Source organism: Stegastes partitus, unplaced genomic scaffold (assembly GCF_000690725.1).
Source record: "Stegastes partitus isolate 25-593 unplaced genomic scaffold, Stegastes_partitus-1.0.2 Scaffold1770, whole genome shotgun sequence".
NCBI classification, from domain to species: domain Eukaryota; kingdom Metazoa; phylum Chordata; class Actinopteri; family Pomacentridae; genus Stegastes; species Stegastes partitus.
This window is the reverse complement of record NW_007579501.1, coordinates 114,719-128,887: the sequence shown is the minus strand read 5'-3', so window position 1 is coordinate 128,887 and position 14,169 is coordinate 114,719. Positions and strand designations below refer to the sequence as shown.

The following is a 14,169-nucleotide window of genomic DNA, read 5'->3' as shown; positions in this document are numbered from 1 at the left end:
GTTTTTGACTCTCTTTTACTCTCTTTATACATACATGTTTTTGGACTGTGTGGGAGGAAGCCAGAGAACCCGGAGAGAACCCACTCTGCACGGGGAGAACATGTAAACTTCACGCAGAAAGATCCCAGGTGTCCTTACCGGGACACAAACCGGTGACCTTCTGGCTGTGAGGCAACAGTGCTAACCACCGAGTCGCCTCGCAGCCCTCAAGTTGAGGTAATTTATTGAAATTGCCTTGAAAACTGCATCTTTATTCAGCAGTTCAGGAGTTTAGGTCCCTCCTCTGTCTTAATATTCCTGGACGGCTCCAGACTGGTAGGACTGGGAATTAAAAACGCCTTTGATTGAAGAGATGCAGCTGGAAGGTAAAAGGTTAAAGGGAAGCAATGACAACAAGGAAATTAAAGACTGAAAACGTTCTTAATTCCAGTCGATTTTAATTATCAAATGTACATCATCTCAGGGTTTAGTTTCACATTAAAACACCCATTCCCTAATACAAAATGAAAAGCTTTTCTCAGCCCCATACAAAAATCCTTTCATCCTTAAGTATCAAAAGTATCAGTGACGACAAGGCAAAAACATCAGGTCTTCAAGATTCACACACAAACTGTAATTCTGACCTTATTTTCCAGCTCAGATCCGAGTTTCAAAGTTTTCTTTTAACGTTTTATGCGGTGACGTGTATGTATGATTGTGCTTTCACTGCAAAGAGTATCGCTGACGGATAGTCATACACTCTTCATTATCGTTATTAGAGCTGAACGTCTTCTGTCCAGGCAGATGTGAAGCAGATTAGAAGTGAGCAGCAAAGTCAGATCTGTTCATGTGAAAATACAGGAAGCGCCATCAACAGAGAATAGCAGTGAACCCACAACTCTAGCACATAACTGAGTAGTCTGTCAAACAGTGCAGGGAACAGTAGTGTGAAGGCAGCTTTAACAGCCCGTGATTCGTTATGGCAACAGTAAAGTACTCCTGGGATTCTGGTAGCTAAAATTCAAGAGCAAGAAATCAACAACAAACATCAGTAGTTGCGTACAGTTTGACATTTCCTGTTGGAGCAAACACTTTAACAAAACATCATACTGACAGAGAACTCCAGTTCTTTCATTTGAGATGCTTCGTCACTTTTTCCATTCACAGCGCTTCGTAATTCTGTTGAGCTACAGTTGCTGCATGTATTTGGTTTAGTATTGGCTGGTTCCCTGTGGCGCTGCTTATTTATCTCCCACAGACAAAATCAAACAGTTAAGGAACCTCACAGAACTCCATTTTAAATGCGTTTTGCCTTTTCGCGTTATTCCTGGCACTGTTTCACTCAGGGAAAGTGCTGTGTAGTTCCAGTTACATTCCTGAAAGGCTCATTTCAGTCTAAACCTTTTCTAAATCCAGTTTGGCATTTTGGAAAAAGCTACTTGTGTAAAAACAGCAGTGTTTAATTGACCAATTAGACATGAAAAATATCAAGTGCAAAATTTTAGGGTAGCAAGAATTAAAAGGTTAAACCTCTGTTTCCCAATCAGTTCATTTCTCTGTTTTATTTACAGCTCCATCTTATGTCTTCCATTTTTACCATTTTCACTTCTATGACTTACTGCAGAGAAAAGTACCAAGTTTTCATCAACTGATGTGTTTATCTACCCTTCAATGCTTTCAAAATTTGTCACTTTATCTCCTTTATTAGAAGCAGTTTGAGAAAGATTTTAGTGTGTCAGGCAAAATCCCTAAACTATCAGACTTTTACAGAGTTAGTGTACGAAGCTTTGCTGAGCAGCTGGTTTATTGGACAGTTATTTGTAGTGCAGCTAAAGTGTCCATTTTAACTCGAACAGGGATGCAAAATGGAGCAGTGACAGCGGAGACGTCGGTGCATCACGGAACGGTGACGTGGAAGGGGGAGCCTGGAATGTGGTCTTCTCCCCATTTGACCACCAGCATGTAGTTGCCCCGCTCCTTCAGCACGTAGCTGACGTTGTACTGCAGGTTGCCCAAGTGTTTGACCAGAACCTCCTCGCAGGGGACCTGAGGGCCGTACACGCCCACCAGGAGCATGTTCTTACCTGGGAAGAGGAGGAAGGACAGTGAGTAAAGCAGTAGTTAGATCTGGGGATGCATTGGCATTAGTAGATACATTTCCAGCCTCTTGTATTTGCATCATATCATAGCAAAGGCTCGTCGTGCTCGCTAAGTTCAAACAGCGTCTGATACTGTTGCTGAAGTGAGCTCTGATGAAGTCTGGGTAGATTATTACAAATTGTCAAGTACTGAAAGTTTGTCAGACATTAACCTTGATGAATTGTTTGATTAAATCGCTGTTCTTGCTCCTGTTCCATTTTTATTTCCTGCTGCTTGTTTGTCATTGTAACATGGAGTCCTTCAGAGCCACGGCTAGGAGCCAGAACTCAACACATCTTCTGTGCAGTGTGACGGTTATGTCATGAAGCATAAAACTAAGAAAATGTAAGCTGATTTGTGTTGTTTAATTCCAACAGCTGGACAACATTTTCCCTACAGGTTTTATCAACACTGAAAGAAAAATGGTGGCTCTACATACTACAGACAATCGACTACTTAGATTTTTAATTTGTTTCTATACTTGATCCTACCTGGTTTGTCTAAACACAGCCTGCAGTTCAGCCCAGTCAAGGCAAAACTGGACTGAAGCGAATTTTTCTCACATGACAGTTGACTGCAGCGAGTCAGTTACACCAAGGAGATCAGAGGATTTGTTTTTACAGAATGTAGTTTAAGCAAATATATTTTTTGTGTGATTCTTTTTACATGAGACATGCAGAGTTTAGTGCAAAGTTAAGTTTTCAGGGTGCATTTTTTAAGCTTTACCCTTGAAGCTAAACTTGATCATGTTTGTGATTCTTTCTAAGCCTCACTAGACTGCTAAATGTGTCTTAGTCATCACGTTAGTTTTCTATCTTCATTAATAATTTTGCATTTTCAGAAATTTATTTTTTGAACAGTTTCCCCGTTCTTGCAACCAAATTCTGCTTCTGTGTCGTATGAATATAGTTCTATCATGTGTAGAAATGATTTAGTCCTGCATTACGGACTTACTTAAAACAGCTTCTGTAAAGATCCGTGCGAGGGGACAAGTTTCTGATTTGTATCACCTTACAATATGTTTTATATTCCTTCTGATCCGCGTGTTGGTTCAGGCCAGTTCTAACTCACTGCTAGTTTAAGGAACCACTCTGCAGACGCTACAGAGAGGAGACATGATGTGTGCTTTTATTGCTCAGTATTCATTTCAAAAGCTGATCTCCGACTGTCTCCAGCTACTTGCTGTGATGGTGAAACTGTGGATGGATAGAAGGTTGTTGTTTGGCTGCTGCTGTGGTTTGATCTGTGGTGCTGTGGGTCCGTCCAGCTGTTAATTTAGGAGTTCAGGAATACTGCAGCTTTAATATAACATTCAGCCAACATACACACACACTGCTGCTGCATGAAGTCAGAGGTACAACCATTAAAAATGAATATGTCAGAACCATAGTTGGAGCTACAGCTACAGTGACAGCTTTGCCACCTTATGGCTGCTGTCATACAGTCTGTCTCACTGCAGTCAGTGGCTGAGCTGCACTGATAGCTTTGCTGGCTGAGTGTTGAGTGTTGAAGCTGCTGTATTCCTGAATTCCAAATAGCTGAAACAGCAACAGCTGGACAGATCCACAGAACCACAGACGAACCTCGGCAGCAGAATAATGACCAAGCACAGCTTCACATCACAGCTGCACCTGGATTCAGTTGAGCCTTTTTAAACATGAATGATGAGCAGTAAATGCATCAAGTCCTTCCTGTAGCATCTGCAGAGTGTTTCCCTCAACTGGCAGCGTGGTATAACTTGACCGGACCAATGCGATTTGTTTGTATTGATCAGATGGAATGTAAAGCAGACGGTGAAGGAGCGAGTTGTTCATATGTTTTATCATCACAGGTCAGCAGGGACATCATGTTGTCGGGGAGCCTTCCTTACCGGCTTTGCTGCAGTCGACAGAGAAGCTGCTCCTCTGGCCCACGAAGGCCTTGCTGAGGCCGGGTCCTCGGCTCAGCACCTTGCTGGCGTCGGAGTCGGCCGGCCTGGGCATGGCACTCTGCGTGAAGCTGCTGCTGGATGACCGCACTGCCGGATCCAACGTTAGGGTCGACGTCTGGCTGGCGTTTGTCACATTAACGAGGCGAGGACCTGAGAGACAAGGAGGAAAACATCAGGTAGAATCAGTTTTTGCTAAACCTTACTGTGTAAAGTCGGCAGAAGGAAAGTACTGATGCAGCGTGTCTGACAAAATAGGCTGCTTTTAGCTGCATGTGTGAAGATTCTCAGCCATCTGGATCTTGACAGCAATGTGGACGGCAATATTTCAGGTATTAACTAAACCCACTGCTTGTTGTTTGACCTTTTATCCCAAAAAACTAAAAAAAAAGCCTTTAGGTAAGAGGTGAAGCATCTTTATAAAACTCAAGCAAACCCAGCTGCCTTTATTTTAGCACTTAGCTTCACTTGCATATCACAGTCATCCCTCTTCCCGTGGCTGAAACACATACTTTGCAGTGTGAGGTTCAGGAGAACAGTGTGTGTTAGGACAGCGTGATGTCCAGCACCGTACCTGTGACTTTAGCCTTGAAGGGGCTGCCAGTGATGTGGTTAGGTCCCCCATATTTGATGCTAATCTGGTAGTTTCCAGGTGCCATGGGAGTGTAGAGAACCTTGAAGCCCTCAGGAACCTCCTGGCACTCCATCTTTACACTGGACGGACCCTCAATGGTCACGGCCAAGGCCCCCGGGCCCGCCTTAGTGTTGTTGATAATGAACTCTGACTGGTTACCTGTAAGAATAAAAACACTTAATTTTTGTTTTACATCAAATGCTCCCCTAAGCAAAGCCCAAAACCTGCCAGTGAATTAAGAAAAACAAACACCAAAATACCAGGTTTTTGAGTTTTTTTTGTGAAGTCAGTAATCAGAAAAATCCAACTTTCATTTTTTCTTTTTTTAAATGATAAATGGTATTGTAGCTTTGATGACTTATTACACTGCATGACTTTATATTGCAGTGAAAAATGTGACAGGAAAAGAAATACCTGCTTAGGGTTCAGAGCTGAACCACTGTGTACTGGTTAAAATGTTGTGGAGGTGTGTAGCTGACTGCACAAAAACAACTTCAGACAAATCTTGGATCATTTAGTTTAGAGCTGCCTGATTAATTAATGAGTAGGTTGACAAAAGGTTTGTGTTTTATTTTGTTTGATTTATGTTTTTATGGGGTGACAAGTCATTCGGTTACCAGTGACCCACCTGTCGTGCCTCTCTCCAGTCCAGCTCCGTACGCTGACACCAGGCTGGGCTCTCCGGTCTGTCCTGGTTCTCCGACTCGGACCTGGAAAGGACTTCCTGGGATGTGAGAGCCGTTGAATTTGACATCGATGGTGTGGACGCCGTTCTCTCTGGGGATGAACCGGACAGCGTATTTGTCTAGAAGACAGCACAGAGAGGTTTGTTAACGCACACATACATTGTAGGAACGTACTCTGAGTTTTTCTCTTTATGTTGCTTTATATAGCACCTCCAAAGCACCTATCAACACACAGACCTCTTTCCAACTCTGAGACGACACACTTCTGCACAGCTCCAGAGGGGCTGTGGACTTGGGCGTCCATCTTGCCCTGCGCTCCGTTCAAACACACTGCAAAGGAAGCTGGATGATTCACCTTCAGACCAGACTCCTGTGGAGTTTAAACACAGTGTACAGGACGGACAGCATGGTAAACACACACACATACACTCACTAGTTAACAGCAGATCACAGTAGCACAAACAAAACACTGTTTTCTTCTTTCATGTTTCTCCTCCCTTCTTCTCCTTTATATTCTCTGCTCCAGTTGTAATATTTACCTCCATGTATTCTGCTCTTACCTGAGCTCCTGTTGGTTCACCTCCAGCAGACAGACTCAGAAGGCCACAGTAAAACCAGGGTTAGTTACACTGACGATGAACTACAGTCTAAACAGTAACAGTGTGTGTCCGCTCTCTTTAGGCACGTCAAAAATCAATCCGACAGGCTTTGCAACACTTTAGAGTCTAAAAAGCCGAATTGTAGTTGCAGGTGTTTATTTTTTAATATGAACATTTTTTTAGAAGAATATTAAAAATTCATTACACTGAAGAAGTTTCAGTGTAAAAATTGACTTGCTAGCGCTCTCTGGTGGACAAGCTATATAATGAGCTTCTAAATTAGTCCAAACATTTCTGTGCTAACGTCTTGTTACTCATAAAACACCACATATGCCGGGACTGACGCTGCAGAGACAAGCTAAGGTCTAGTTTTCACACACAAGTTACCACCAACATCTGTCACAGTTGTATCACTTAATATTTGTCAGTGCAGGGACAGATGAGATATCACAGTTCCATTTTTAATTAATAAAAATACAAATATAAATTTAGTACGGTAAAAATATGTTATTAAAGTTTAATGTCTTAAAAATAAATGTACATACACAATGGTTTACAAGATTTAGATTTTGTAATCTAATGGTGTCTTCTTACCATTTTCACTGTGCCTAATCCAGCACTAAGGCTTAATAACTAACCACAATCACAGCATTAGTTCATTTGAAGTAATGTTGTAACTAATAGAAACTTTGAAATTAGTCAGGTAAATTTATATTGGAAATACTATGAGAGTCTTAACCTAACATTTAAATTAGTCACATTTGTGATTTTATTACTCTGTTGGGTCAACATCTGTTTTAAATATGTTATCTGAATAACTGTGACTTGGTACGATGTATAGTGATGTATTAAGGACAAATTCAATTTGAAGATCTGTCGATAAAGATATTGATGCATTTCAGCATTATTTTAACATTAACACATTATTCTCATTAGGTACCAAGAATTCTGTACTTTATCTGCTGACTGTCCAGTGAGACTCAAACAATACTGGCATGACTGTGAGCGTTGCAAACTCAGAGTGGAGGTTGTCTACATCTACAGACAAAAGACTAGAGTCTCTAGGAGGACAGCGGGAGTCTGCTGTGGCCTGCCTCTGTCTGCTGCAGTGAGGCAACCAGGGAGCTGATGATGATGATGATGATGATGCTGTTAAAAGCCTTTAAATGAAACACAAGAGAAACACCAACAGTTCCACACCGAACAGAAGAAGGGATGACCAGAGCCAGGCAAAACAGTTTCATGGGGGAAGATCTGCTGATTACGGATATTGAACTCAGCCAATCTGAACAGCTCAGTGCGAGACTACAGGACAGGTCATATTCCAAATGTTCCCATTCAATGTCTTTAAAAAAATACAGATGAATTTGGTGTCTGGTGACCTTTCCTCCAGGGGCCACCATCGCTACAAAATGTTTTGAAGATGATCTAAATCTGATCAGTGGTGTGTGTTCAGTAAATGTCCCTACATTCAGTTCATCAAATTAGTTCCTCAACTGACATGATCTTTAACAAGTATAATAATGAATCATTCAGTTATCAAGAGAAAACACTGATCACTCCTAGTTCCTGCCTCTCAAATGAGAACATTTTCTGTCTAATCCATTTTCTATTCTATGTTATAATAACCTGACTATCTTTGGGTTTTTAGTTGATCTTTTTAATCACAACATCAACCAATTTCCACGTAATTAAAATGGGAATTTTTCTCAGAGTTAATCCAAAAAAAAGCAAGAATGTGTCCAAAACAGGATGGAAAACGCCATGTTTTCATGTTCCCTTTGGCACCTCTCTCAGTCCAAAGCGTCAGCGTCACACAGAAACAGAGTGTTTGCCTGGCAGCGGTCACATCCATGAGGCCAGTTGCATAAAGGGAATTCAAATACTTAAAAAGCATAGTTTGATAGTTTGATATCTTTGAAACGGGTTGTATGAGGTACTTCTCCATAGTCCATTTATAACTTATAGTAGATGGCGGTCAGCATGCCTCCCAGTTTGAAGACACAGAGAGGACAGCTCGCAGCAAAACATCATTTAACCACAAAAAAAAAAAAAAAAAATCCATCAATTTGAAGTGTACACTACATTTAGAATATCCTCACCACTTTACCTCGCCGTCAGACACCACTTTACTTTGGCACTACACATAAGCACACCTGCACCACGCACTGTATTAAACTGCTGAAGGAAAGGGCTGTCTGACAGCAAGGTGGGAGGATATTCTAAAAGTAGCATTTTATTTTGCAGATGTTGGATTTCAATTTATTTTAGATTTTTTTAAGTGGCTAAAATAATATCTTGATGCTGACTGTATTCACAGAGCTTCCCCACCAGTTGTCCTCTCTGCTTCCTCAGACTCACAGGACACTACTCTACTGCAGGTCATAGACTGACAATGGAAAAGTACCTCATACCACCTCAGAGACACTGATCAGCTCCTTTAACTTGACTGTCTGCCTGCAAGGGTTCGACTGAAATGGTTTGTATAAGACACTGAACATCAAGCCATCCTTTTTCTTTGTTTTAAATGAGGGACAAATCCAATTCCAAGTGGGATTTGGGGCTAAAATGAGCATATTGTGTCTTCATAGTTGGTTTCAACACAGTTCTCTCCTATTGTTACAAACTTGCTGGCCAAAAATGTGTCGGTCTTCAAAACAAAAGCCCAAACCAGTCGAACCTCGAACCCAGTTAACCTATCCTTGTGACTGAGACTTTTATGCAACTGCGCCCCAGAGCCCTTTAGCAAAGCAGGGCAGGTTGGGTGTGGAGGTGTCTCCTCATGCCTCACCTGAAGACCGGCAACAGTGAGACGACGAGCGTCGTTGACTGGAGCGACGACAGGAACCAGATAGGGGCTGTCAGGTATGTGCTGGTCATTAAATTTGACAGAAACCTCATAATCACCTGGAAATAACAGAAGAGAATAAAACTGAATGTGACAGAGATACATGAATGAACAGTCGACAAGTACACTGTGTGTGTGTGTTTTGTGTACCAGGCTCCTGAGCGACGTAAGAGATGCCATAGGATCCGTCTTTGCGGTCGTCAAAGTCGATCTCTGCCCTGCTGGGTCCCTCCACGGCGATAGCCAGACCCCCAGCCCCTGCCTCTCTTGCCCAGATACTGAACTCAGCTGGTCAGAGTGGTTCACAAAGAGAAGATGTAAGAAAACAGCAGATCCACAAAACACAAATATCCTTCCTACCCATTAGTCCAGGTCTTTAGGAATTATTCCACATTATTTTCTTTAGCAGAGTGATTTGTTAAACACTAAGCACTTTCTCTCAGCATTATCTAACAGTCAACAGTTTTAAACAGTTAGGAGTGTTTTATTTGTAAACTCGACAGTTATCATTAACAGGAAACATTTATTGATCTATTATTTGCATTAGCAGGGCAATATGTGAGATTTGATGAGAATAAACTAGTTTAACTTGTTGATAGTAATGCCTGAACATGTCCTCCCAAGGCCAGATTACCAAACACATCAGCAGGTCCTTCATTATGACATGATGTTTTAGCTCTGTATTGTCATAGTTTATATTTTGTTCACAGGCCAACAAGTTGACACACTATTGTTGCAGCAGATGAGTACCGGCTGTTTTCTGGCTCTCTGGCTGAATAATAAAGCCATTACAGTCAAAGTCTGAACTGTGCTTAATTTGAATTTGAGGACATCTGGAGCTCTGTTGCACTGAAGAATTATTTGGGTGTTTTCAAGTTAGTCAAGTCACATTCATTCATACAGCACATTAAAACAGCCATTGAGCCAAACTGCTTCCCAGTGGTCTCATTCACTGGGATAGTTTTCACTTTTCCCACAGTGATGAGTGACAGATGGCGTGCAGTGGAAGCAGGACATCAGACTTTCAGGTCAAGTGTAAATGTTTGTGTTGGGGTGTTAGTGTGTCAGTACCTGGCTCTCCAGCCTTTGCGCCCTCCAGTCCCGGACCTCCTGCTCTCACCTTGGCAGGCCCGCCCTCTCCCAGTGGCCCCACAGTGAACTGGAAGGGGCTTCCAGGCACGTGCACGCCCCTGTACTTCACACTCACGCTGTGCACGCCCATCTCTGTGGGGACGAAGCGCACAGCGTAGGTGTCGTTGCCCATGGCAACCAGCTCAGCTGCCTGACTGGCTCCAGAGGGGGAAGTAACCTCAGCAGTGACGTCCTTCATGTCGATCGCTGCAAAGAGAGACAGACGGTATTGTGTTTTACTACTGTTGTGTTTGTACACTTAACTGATTAACTTTCATCATTTGTAAGCATGTTTGTTGTATTTGTCTTGATCAAAACATTACGCCAATAAAGCTGTAGTAAATAAATAAAAATGGGTTGGTGGTGAAACAAACAGATGAGAAGCAAAAGAGCAAAGCAAAGTAGAAATGTGAAGAAGAAAATGTCAGATTTCAGTTGTTGTATTGACAAAAAAAATGTTCCCTGGAATTTGTGCCAACATGACAGACTTTATAGAAGTTAAAACCTGAGCAGTGAGAGTAAGCATTTCAGTGCAAAACTTGAGTTACTCCAAAAATACAATCTCTTCTGGGATTTATTTTCTTTCTGCAGTGCAAAAAAATTCAAGCTTTGCTCTATCAATCTGAAAGGAAACTCGACAGAAGAAAAACTAATGCGGTAGGTCTGAACACTGCACAGTCAGCGTATATCTGTACAATATTAGTTTATCAATTTGTCTTTAAGTTCACGAACATTAGAGACAATATATAAAAAACTGCAACTGTGACAACTAAAAGATAACTGCCCAAGAAAACACAAAGCTGGAGTTTCCAAATGGGCTTAAGTAACTAACCAAGGATCTGAATGCTTTAATGAATGAGCAATTTTAGTTTAGAGCATTTAATTATTTTTAAATCACTAAGACATGTTTACACTTGTACTGTATTAGTGATTTTCAAACATTTCCTTCAGGATTAATTAAACTAATATCTTGATCGACAACACAAAGTTCAGAAAAACTGAAGGGCTCTAAATCATAACTCAATCTCTGCCCTAAAAGCAAAACAAAGTAAAGCTGACCCAAGATGACATTGGTTAATTGCACACAGCAGCTTTAAAAAGCATGTTATGTGGCGAACCTTGCGCTGCTAATCCCAGAAAATGCTAGAGCTCTACAACCCACCCTCCACCCCAGCACTGCCTGCTGAGCGGTGGCCATCAACAACCCAAACACCCCTCGCTGCTCTCGCTTCCCCCACCAGCACCAGACCAGAGAGGCCAGAGATGAGGGAGACTCGCCCAGGCGACAGGCGCTGATCCTGGGTAACGGCAGAGGGACGGGCTTTGCTGGATCTTCCCGACCACCGGATGGAGCAGTAGGAGCGGGAGGAGGTGTGAGAAAGGAGCTGCCGAGAAGAAACCAGGAGGAACCAACTCACTGAAGGAAAGAGACGAAGAGGGGAAGGAGGACACAAAGGGGGTAACGGAGTGAGGAGCGTGAGGAAGGCACAAGGCAGAGGAGGAGAAAATGAGAAGCTGAGGAGGAGAGGAGACATGATGGAGAGGGAGGAAGAAGAGAAACAAGACAGACCCAAGAAAAAAGGCAGAAAAACAATGAGACGGAAGGTAAGAACAAACAAGCTAAAGTGTGAAAACAAAAGTAGAAAAAAGAAAGGTGGAAGAACAGGGAAATAAAGGACAATGACAAAGATGACAGAGTGCAGTCAGTACAGAGCAGCAGATAGACACCAGAGAAATGCCAAAGCTTTGGACAGGAAATGTTCTTAGAAGAGGAGGATAAACAGCTCTGATGACAGGTGTTTTCAAGCCCGGTGGTTGGAACCAGAAGGTCTGAGCCATGTTAAAGGTCCCACACGGTAAAAATCTATTTTTCTTAAGTTTTTGAAGACGTGAAGATGTTAATGTCCGTTGTTCCTCAAGTTCCCCCCACAGCTAGTTAGCCTCCCAGCTTTACACGCCATGAGGAACTCAACCCAGAGCTATGGAACACTACTACTAACGAACTACTCATCATTCCACTCCAGCTGTGACTGACAGGCCTGGCTGTCAACAGGCCTGTTCCAGATGAGTCATCTGCACATATTCGATCACTACCAGTTAGATTTCTGTCCAACTTGATCCCGACTTGCTCTGATGTCATGCAATTGTAGGCAACAGTAACACTGTGAGATCAAGATGGCTGCAGTTTTTGTAGTCAGATGCCAAGCTTCTCTCCAGCAAATGCACGCCACCGGGGCATGATGGGAAACTCTGGCTGATAACCAACCTTACAGCTCATTGGTTTAGATGCTGATTCAACAATATGCTGCTTGAGAGAAACTTTACATTTTAGCTGATTAACAGAGATTGAACTTTCCTGATTTTCTAATCAGGTGAGCCTGAATATTAGCAAAGTAAACGTGTGTGTGTGTGTGTGTGTGTATACCTGGTATCTTCAGGCTGAGGTCACACACACTCCCCACACTGGCCACAGCCGCCGCCTTCTGTCGTCTGGTGACGCTCTCCCGGATGCGACCTTCGCCTGTCACACGCACTGAGAACGGACTTCCTGTTGACAAACCAACACTGTAAATTATCTGTCTGAAACAATGTTTGCAGTTGTTGTTAACTGACCCTCTGCACTTCAAGCAGTTTCATTTTCTTCTATAGGTGTTACCAATACTGGAAAAGAAAAGGTAACCCTGCACACTATAGATATTTTACTACTTAGATTTAGAATTAGTTTCCATTCTCTTCAACTATGGGTTTGGTCTAAACACTGCCTGCAGTTCAGCTGACAAGTCCCTGAACGTGACTGTTGAGTCATTAATAACCAGGCACTGAGGCGTGTAAAATTTACAGTTTTAAAGATCTGGTTTGTGCTGTTTATTTTTGCCGTCTTGTTAAATGAGACGTACAATAACATGATTAAATAAACATTAAGATCTTAAGCTTAAATTTGAGTAATTTCCTCAACCACACGACGTGACACATGAGTAGCTCAAGGCCCGTCAAAAAGTTGAAAAATCAGACAATTCTTTCTGTTTTTACGTCTTGCTATGATTGTAAATCGTGTCATTTTGTCGATTCTGTAACAATAAGATGCCTTTGAAACTCACCGGCAGGTTTGGGGTTCAGATGGTTAAAATCTTCGACATACACACTTATTCCTATTCTTAAAATATTATTTGACCTTCAGGAGACTTAGAATCAGTAACCTATTAACTAGACGGGGAATTGTTGTGACTGTTAATTTAAGCTGTTTCTAAATTATAATTGTTATTATTGTTGTTTTTACCTGGGACGTGTTCCTCAGCGAAGCGGATCGAGACGATGTAGTTTCCAGGTTCGGTAGGACAGTAGGTGACCCCACAGGTCCCGTCTTCCATGTCCTCCGTCTGGATTTCCACCTTACTGGGACCTTCGATGGCCAGAGCCAGACCACCAAAACCTGCACAGGCACAGATAATCCTGACTGCTTTATAGATTCACACTTCTTTTTAGCGATGTGTTACCAGATTCGGCAGTTAACGTTGTGACTCTAATGTTATTATGAGGGACAGAAGACAGGAAATATTGTATGTGTTTATATAAAAACAAAGAAATGTGTCCAATAACAAGTTGGACTGACCGGCCTCCCGCGTGTCGACCACAAAGCTGGAGTTGTTGAAGGTGGTTCCCTGGACCACGCCGTCGCCGGAAACTTTGACTCTGCTTGCGTCGCCGATCTCAGACTGGACAACCATGATGGTGATGGGACTGTTGGCAACGTGACTGCCGTTCTTGAGGATGCTGACCTGGTGTTCACCCACCTCTCTGGGGATGAAGGAGATACCTGGAGGGAGAAAGAAATGCATCACAATAAAGCATATAAAAACATTTATGTTTAATTTTCTTTTCATCACTTTGTCTGTGTTACCGATGTGGTTGTTTGCCAATCTCTTCAGCAAACAGGGCTCGTCGCGTCCAGAGGGCGCCCTGATGCTGGCGGTCAGCAGGCTGAGGTCCGTCTCATTGATGTCCAGAGTGAAATCCGCTGCAGAGCCCAGTTTGATCTGAGAGCGCCGCAGGTTGTCCTCTGAAAGACACACAGAAGTAAGACGCCACTGTGGACATAAAGCTAAATCCAGGTATCATACATTGTCTGTTTGAACTTCTTTGTTTTAACATGGATCAAAACTTGCTCTTTAATAAACACATCCTCTTCCCTGAGCTGTTTGATACTTCCTTTAACTAGCAGTGAAAAT

The 14,169-nt window shown here is 42.5% G+C and overlaps 1 protein-coding gene across 2 annotated transcripts in view; it reads right to left on the bottom strand.

Moving 5' to 3' along the window:
• Window positions 1–420: 420 nt before the first annotated feature.
• Window positions 421–14,169, bottom strand: part of flnba (filamin B a) — an 88,097-nt gene continuing 74,348 nt past the window's right edge. For both annotated transcript variants that reach the window (XM_008302172.1, XM_008302173.1), the window contains 12 exons: window positions 13,842–14,000; window positions 13,554–13,757; window positions 13,221–13,373; window positions 12,369–12,491; window positions 9,884–10,150; window positions 8,963–9,100; window positions 8,756–8,871; window positions 5,603–5,735; window positions 5,308–5,484; window positions 4,620–4,838; window positions 3,989–4,198; window positions 421–2,063 (listed from right to left, as the gene is read on the bottom strand). In XM_008302172.1, coding sequence (XP_008300394.1) covers window positions 1,876–2,063; window positions 3,989–4,198; window positions 4,620–4,838; window positions 5,308–5,484; window positions 5,603–5,735; window positions 8,756–8,871; window positions 8,963–9,100; window positions 9,884–10,150; window positions 12,369–12,491; window positions 13,221–13,373; window positions 13,554–13,757; window positions 13,842–14,000 — 2,087 coding nt within the window. In that variant the 3' untranslated portion in view covers window positions 421–1,875. The remainder of the gene's footprint in view (window positions 2,064–3,988; window positions 4,199–4,619; window positions 4,839–5,307; window positions 5,485–5,602; window positions 5,736–8,755; window positions 8,872–8,962; window positions 9,101–9,883; window positions 10,151–12,368; window positions 12,492–13,220; window positions 13,374–13,553; window positions 13,758–13,841; window positions 14,001–14,169) is intronic.